Genomic DNA, 8453 nt, shown 5'->3' with positions numbered 1-8453 from the left:
TATTGGTTTGAATTTTACCTCTGCCCAATATTTTCAGAGAGAGACATGAACATTTTCTTGGACCTTTTTGGAGAAATTTTTATCTGGGTCATTTCCAGAAATGATTCTGAGGGTTTTACAAATCCCCATTTCAAATTTAAATGGAATTTAAACATGATGCACAAATGGCTAATTGGTCTAGGACATACCAGAACTAGGGATGTGACATACTCCATGCTCAGGCACAACATTCTCACCCTGAAACTGAAAGCCTTGATCGTACAGACGTTCTGGGCGCTCGTCTTCTACGATCATATTGTGCATGATCACACAAACAGTCATCACCTCCCATAGTTTCTGCGTGCTCCGAGTATTAGCAGGATACCGAACGATGCCCCATCGAGATTGCAAAACACCAAAGGCACGCTCGACATCCTTTCTAGCACTCTCTTGCTCTTGGGAAATTTTTTTCCTTTTCTCTCCGACAGGGTTGGATATTGTCTTTACAATAGTGATCCACTGAGGATAGATATCGTCACCCAAATAATACCCTTTGTCGTAGTTGTGGCCATTGACAGTAAAGTTCACCGGTTGGCTGTCGCCTTCGGCAAGCCTAGCAAACACCGGCGAGCGCTGAAGCACGTTGATATCATTGTGTGATCCAGCCATGCCAAAGAAAGAGTCCAGATCCATAGATCTTGAGACGCCACAGCCTCTAGTATGACAGTGCAAGCCCTGACATGTCCCTTATACTGCCCTTGTCAAGCAGAAGGGCAGTTCTTCCACTCCCAGTGCATGCAGTCTATGATGCCAAGCATCCCCGGGAAGCCCCTGCTAGCATTCATCGCCAACAAACGGGCTGTATCTTCAGCTATCGGCTCTCTCAAGTACTCAGGGCCAAACATAACAATCACAGCCTTGTAGAACTTATACAGGGACTCTAGGCATGTAGACTCGCTCATACGGACGTACTCATCAATTAGATCACCGGGCACTCCGTATGCAAGCATTCGAATGGCGGCACTGCATTTCTGATAAGAGGAGAAATCAATCTTGCCGACGGCATCCTCTTTGCACTCGAAGTAGTCATCATAGCCGACCACTTCCTCTCTAATATGGTTGAAAACATGCCTACTCATACGGAACCGGCGGCGAAATTTGTGATGTTTGAACAACGGGTTTGTTATATCAAAGTAGTCCTTCCAGAGAAGGAAATGTCCGCTCCCCCTGTTACGATTCAATGCCGGAAGGTGTCCCGGAGTGGAGCCACAGAACAACGGCCGTTGGTTGTTGAGGTGGTGATGGACCAACACGGCAGCCAATATCTTCTCCTCGTCGTCGGACGATGAATCGTCGGAGTCGCAAATGAAATTGTGAAAAAAGAACTCGTCGGCGGAGTCCATTTTCGTACCTTGAAAAACTGTCGAACAGCCTGCGGGCGTCGAAGAAGGAGACGGCCGGCGAGGGGAGACACGGCGTCCACAGACCAGCTAGCTGCCCTGCCGGAGTCTGACGAGTGTGATGGCGTCGGACGAGTGTGCCGGTCGTATGTGGTGGGGGCGGCGAGGCGTCTTCTTGATCGCGGGCGACTGGGCGGTGGGGGAAGCGGCGGCGGGAACCAGTTTGCTCCCCGGCGGCAGAACGATGGCGGCGGGCCACTGGGGGCAGGGGCGGCGTTGCTGGGCGGATATGGAGGCGGCGGCAGCTGGAAGAGTCGCCGGCAAAAATGGACGGCGGCGTCGGTGACGGAGGAGGCGGGGGCGAGGGTTGCTTGTTGGCCGGGGGAAAGGGAGGCCAATGGGGACACGAGTAGGCGAGCGCGTGCACGTCCGTCTTGTGTCCGCGCCGACGCAAATCAGATTCAAAAATGAGCTGGGAATGGGTCGCCCGCGGACGAAAAACGAACACGCGTCCGTTTGGGTCGGCGCGTTGGGCCGCCTTTTCTGTCCACGCCAACCCCAAATGGACGACCGCGGACGAAATGGGTCGCTCCATTAGAGTTGCTCTTAACGGGTTACTACACCGCCTTGCTTTTCGTTTGGTGGCCGGATCGAGGTCCGATCCATCGAATCATCTCCGTGTTCACAGTTTCACACTGACTCGCCAAAGCCGTTGGCGCGTCTTTTTTTTTGCAATTTGTAGATTTGCAGCTCAAGTCTTGGCAACATGTTGACTCTTGCAGTGTGGCAGCGGTATCGTCCAACACATGTCCCGTTTTTCTTTGAAGCTCTGCGGGCCATGCATGGCAATGGGTACTTATTGCCCGCGTACCTTGTGGGTAAAAACCCTATTAGAATAAGGGTATGGGACAAAAAATTATCCATGAATAATTAAATGGAAAAATATCATACCCATCAGATGGAGAGGGTACGGGTATGGGATCGTATAACCCATGCCCGCGTACCCATGTACCCATCTAAAATGTTGACAGGTGAGTTTCCGTTAATATCCCAATATATTTATTTCCCCTCCTCATCACGCTAGGTAAAAACTCTAATGTGTATTCAAATTATCTCTATAATTTAGCATGATTTCATGAACTTAAACTGTATGCATATGTGTTGTTATTTATGATTATTATGTGTTGTTGTTTAACATTTTTATACGTCACCTTATTGGCAAGTACTTTTGTTTATGAGATTATGTTGTTGTTACAATATGTTGTTGTACATTGTTGTTTAAGATGTGTTGTTATTAATAATTTATGATTATATGTTGCTTTTTACAACTATTTTTTACTCAACTGATGTGTTGTAAATGCGGGTACTTTTACCTGCGGGTATCCATATACCCTGTCGGGTGACGGGTATGGAAAAATTGTACCCTTGACGGGTACAGGTATGGGTGATGGGTAAACTCACGGTGGACGGGTAAAGATACGGGGTAGCTCCACCCGTACCCATACCCCGTGGGTGCCATCCCTTGCTGCGGCCAAGTTCATCATCGCCGTTCTAATGCACCAACAGACTAAAATAGAGAGCAAAATGAGTGAATCCACATTCTAATATATATATATATATATATATATATATATATATATATATATATTCGTATGTAGTTTGTATTAAAATCTTTTTAAAAAAGTTATATTTGGAAACGAAGGGAATAGCCTTTTGTTTTTGCACGGCTGCATGCTAGCTAACCTGGCCTTGCGGTGACTCCATGGGCCAGCCCATAGCCCATATAAGGACCTTTTGTCTTGTTTCATTTCTTCCATTTCAAAGTTATTTTAACTATATAAATACATGCTCAATGTTAGCACTTAGGAACAAATCTATAATACTTATTGACAAATCAAAAAATAGTTTTGCATTTTAAGCCATCCCACAATTTAATTCCCATAAAAAAATTGCTATTTCTCTCGTCCTATTGGATAAGTAAGGCTCGTTTCAACTCTAATTCTACAACATATTTAGTATGACATTAGCATTTTAATGCATACATTTCAAGTGTTGATTTTTTTTCCAAAGTCATATCACATATGTTCATGAATTTTAATTAAAGTAATATCATAGATCAACCAAAAAGATCAACATAAAGCAAATTTCATAAATAAATAAATAACAACCAAACGGAGTATAGAGCATGGTTCAACACACTACCACTTCCACAGTAAAAATATCTTGACATTTTGGTAGTTAAGTGATACGTCTTCATCGTATCTACTTTTCCAAACACTTTTGCCCTTGTTTTGGACTCTAACTTGCATGATTTGAATGGAACTAACCCGGACTAACACTGTTTTCAGCAGAATTGCTATGGTGTTATTTATGTGCAGAAACAAAAATTTTCGGAATGACCTGAAACTTCACGGAACATCTTTTCAGAAATAATAAAAAATCCTTGCAAAAGATGAAGGCCAGGGGGCCCACCACCTGTCCATGAGGGTGGGGGCGCGCCCCCTACCTCGTGGGCCCCCTGGAGCTCCTCCGACCTCAACTCCAACTCTATATATTTGGTTTCGGGGAGAAAAAAAATAGAAAGAAGGATTCATCATGTTTTACGATACGGAGCCGCCGCCAAGCCCTAAAACCTCTCGGGAGAGCTGATCTGTAGTCCGTTCGGGGCTCCGGAGAGGGAAATCCATCGCCATCGTCATCATCAACCATCCTCCATCACCAATTTCATGATGCTCACCGCCGTGCGTGAGTAATTCCATCGTAGGCTTGCTGGACGGTGACGGGTTGGATGAGATTTATCATGTAATCGAGTTAGTTTTGTTAAGGTTTGATCCCTAGTATCCACTATGTTCTGAGATTGATGTTGCTATGACTTTGCTATGCTTAATGCTTGTCACTAGGGCCCGAGTGCCATGATTTCAGATCTGAACCTATTATGTTTTCATCAATATATGAGAGTTCTTCATCCTATCTTGCAAGTCTATAGTCACCTATTATGTGTTATGATCCGTTAACCCCGAAGTGACAATAATCGGGATACTTACCGGTGATGACCATAATTTGAGGAGTTCATGTATTCACTATGTGCTAATGCTTTGTTCCGGTACTCTATTAAAAGGAGGTCTTAATATTCCTTAGTTTTCATTAGGACCCCGCTGCCACGGGAGGGAAGGACAAAAGATGTCATGCAAGTTCTTTTCCATAAGCACGTATGATTATATTCGGAATACATGCCTACGTTACATTGATGAATTGGAGCTAGTTCTGTGTCACCATAGGTTATGACTGTTACATGATGAACCGCATCCGGCATAATTCTCCATCACCGATCCATTGCCTATGAGCTTTCCATATATTATTCTTCTCTTATTTACTTTTCCATTGCTATTGCTATCATCACTACAAAATAACAAAAACATTACTTTTGCTATCGTTACCTTTTGCTACCGTTAACACTACTATCATATTACTTTGCTACTAAACACTTTGCTGCAGATATTAAGTTTTCAGGTGTGGTTGAATTGACAACTCAGCTGCTAATACTTGAGAATATTCTTTGGCTCCCATTGTGTCGAATCAATAAATATGGGTTGAATACTCTACCCTCGAAAACTGTTGCGATCCCTATACTTGTGGGTTATCATTAAGATATCTCGATGAGTGAGGTCCCAATGTTCTTTTGCCTTGTGGTGTATTCTTGTCATATCCATGAACATGTTTTTATGCCTTCTGGTATATTATTGTAATATCCATGAACATGTTCCTTTGCCTTGTGACGTGTTCTTGTCGCGTCCGTGAACATGTTAATTTGCTCTTGCTTCTTGCTCTTGGTCACTCTGTCTCAGCCGTGACAAGAGTGCGTGATTTTGCAAGGGCTTCGAATGTTCGCGTTGGGAACATCTATGTGTGGCATGCAGCGAGATGAACATACAACTCGCCTCAAGCAGCCTCCGTAGTGGGCTGACCAGTAGGAGTCGTTTCGTTCGGTCTCCTTTTCTTCGTTTCATTCGGTTTTCCTTTTGCCTGTTTGCTTTTATATTTTTGTTTCTTGTTTTGACTTTTGTTTATATTTTGAAATACTCTAAATACACATACCCAAAAATTAATTTACTTGTTTTTTAAACATTCATGGTGAATTTCAAATATCTTCATGTAGCATAAAAATTTCAATCACGCAATGTCTAAAAAGTATTAACACCATTCAATAAAAGGTTTACGACATTGAAAAAGTTCACAAATTTGTAAAGAAAGTGATCGTAATAAAAAAACATCATGCATTTCTAAAATATGTTCATTACATTAAAATAATAATATTAATAATAATAAATCATGATTTTTGCAAAAATGTTCTAACAATTCACAAATGTATGCATGTTTGAGGCAATATTGCGTGGCATTTATGGAAAATGTTTAATCTATGCAAAAAATATTCACCATGTATTAAAAAAATTCAGCGTCTTTTTTTCAAAAGAAATGTTCAACGTCGATCTATAAAATGTGTAACATGTATCTGAAAAAAAGTCCACATGTTTAAAAAATTAAAAGAGATGAAAAATGAACAAAAAGAACACGGTATAACCGAAAAAATCATTATAGAAAACACACCGAAAAAAGGAAAAATATCTGTGTGGAAGCTTTAGAAACCACTCCAAACCGGTCCATAGAAGCTTTCCAAAACTGCACTCAGAAGGAAAAAAAACCTATTTGTTGCTTGTTGCGGCCACACAAAGGAAAATTGAGCGAGTGTTTTGGGGTGTGTCAGCCCATTAAGCGTTTAAACGATCCTGGGTTTTGCTAGGATGTTCCTAGCCATTTTTTCATGGTTTGAATCATTTTTTCCTTTTTGTCTATTTTTTATTTATTTTCTTTTTTTAGCGGTATTTTCCTTTATTTCATGTTTCCTTTTCTTTTCTCTCCTTTTAAACTTGCTCAACGATTAACGGTCCGGGGCGCACCCATGAACATGTTAATTTGCTCTTGCTTCTTGTTTTTGGTCATCTCTGTCTCAACCGTGACTAGAGTGCGTGATTTTGCAAGGGCTCTGGATGTCCATGTTGGTAACGTTTGGGTCTCTCTTGCAGCGAAACGAACATACAACTCACCTCAATCAGCCTCCGTAGCGGGCCGACCAAGTAGAGCTCGTTTTGTTCGGTCTTCTTCTTTCTTTTGCTTCGTCTAGTTTTTCTTTCGTCCGTTAGCGTATTTTATTATTTTTTCATCTTTCTAATTTTGTTGATATTTTGAAATAATCTAAATACATATGTTCCAAAAATTAATTCACATATTTTTTAATAATTAATGGAACATTTCAAATATATTCATGTTGTGTAAACATGTAAATCGCACAATGTCAAAAAAAAAATTCATACCATTCAATAAAAGGTTTGTGACATTTTAAAAAAAGTTCACACGCTTGTAAAAAAATAATTGCATTTTATTAGGAAATTCATAATAATCTGATATATTTCTATATATATAAAAAATGTCCATGACATTAAATTAATAATAACATAATTACAATAAATATTCTCGTAAATAAAATAGAGTTTTTTAAACCATTGAAAATATATTCCTGAGATCTAACTTTTTTTCAAACACTTCAAAAATGTTTGGAAATTCTAAAGAAAATTTAATGGGATTTATTAAAAATGTTCACTCTATGTTAAAAAATATTCACTATGTATTACAAAATCTTCAATGTGTTTGTCGAAATCAAATGTTCAACATGTATCTTAAAAACATTCAACGTGTATTTGCAAAATAGTCCATGTTTCTAAAAAATGAAGATAAAGCAAAAGGTAAAAATAGAAGGAAAACGAATAGCAAGAACAAGCGAAAACCAAAAGAAAATTAAACTGATGAAAACCACACTAGGAAACACACAGGAAAATATAACATAAAAAATATCCCATGCGGAAACTTTCGAAACCAGTCCAAACCGGCGCACAGAAGCTTTCCGAAACTGCTCCCAATAGGTAAAAAACACCCTATTTGGGGCTCGCTGAGGCAAATTACCGGGGCCAAGCACAGAGAGATCAAAGAGTGTTTTGGGGTGGCTGGCCTGTCAAACGTTCATGCGATCCCTGGTTTCCGGTTTTGGGAACCTTTTGGAAGGTTTGTGATTTTTTTATTATTTCTTTTCCCTCCATTTTAATTTGCTCAACGATTTATAGGTTGGACTGCACCATGAACATGTTAACTTGCTCTTTCTTCTTCGTTTTGGTCATCTCTCTCTCAGCCGTAATCAGAGTGCGTGATTTTCCATGGTCTCTGGATGTCTGCATTTGGTGTGTATGTGTCTCGCCCACAGGGAGGGAACATCCGACTCGCCTCAAGCAGCCATCTTATTTTCTTTCGTTCGTTTGCTATTCTATTTTTGTTTCTTGTTTCTACTTTTGTCTTTTGAAATACTCTAAATCCATATGTTCCAGAGATCAATTTAAGTATTTTTTTTAAACAATTCATGGCGCAATACAAATATCTTAATGCAGTCTAAAATTTAAATCACACAATTCTAAAAAATATGAAAACCATTCAATTAGAGGTTTGTGATATTTTAAAAAATATCACATGTTTGTAAGAAAAACTAATTGTATTTTAAAAACAGATTCAAAATAATCTAAAATTTTGTTCACCCATTTCAAATATATGATCATGACATTAAAATAATAATAATACAATTGGAAAATATTCTCGTAATTTTAAAAAAGTACTATGTACCATGAAAAAACTTCCAACAGTTAACAAATGTTTGCAACTTTTAAGCAATTTCATGGCATTTATCAAAAATGATCTATCTGCCCTAAATAAATCTTTACCATGTATTAAAAAAAATTCATTGTGCATTTGAAAAATGCTCCATGTATCTTTTGAAAAAATGTTTAACGTGTATATTAAAAAGGTTGAAAGTTTATTTGAATAAAGTCGGCATGTATTTGAAAAATGAATATAAAGCAAATAAAATAAGAATAGAAGAACAACAAAAATATGGAACACGAGCTACCAAACGTAAACCAAAAACCTGAGGAAAACCGCTATGGAAAACACACAGAAAAAAAAAAGAGAAAACCAAAC

General features: G+C 39.4%; 1 protein-coding gene across 1 annotated transcript; it reads right to left on the bottom strand.

Moving 5' to 3' along the window:
- Positions 1-740: 740 nt before the first annotated feature.
- LOC147972505 (uncharacterized) lies at positions 741-1382 on the bottom strand. Its single transcript, XM_087524362.1, has one exon. The coding sequence runs from the start codon at positions 1380-1382 to the stop codon at positions 741-743; it is 642 nt and encodes a 213-aa protein (XP_087380488.1).
- Between the last annotated feature and the right edge of the window lie 7071 nt (positions 1383-8453).

Source organism: Triticum urartu, chromosome 5A (genome assembly GCF_056163025.1).
Source record: "Triticum urartu cultivar PI428250 chromosome 5A, HENAU_Tu73, whole genome shotgun sequence".
Taxonomy (NCBI): Eukaryota; Viridiplantae; Streptophyta; class Magnoliopsida; order Poales; family Poaceae; genus Triticum; species Triticum urartu.
This window is presented reverse-complemented; position numbering and strand designations above follow the sequence as displayed.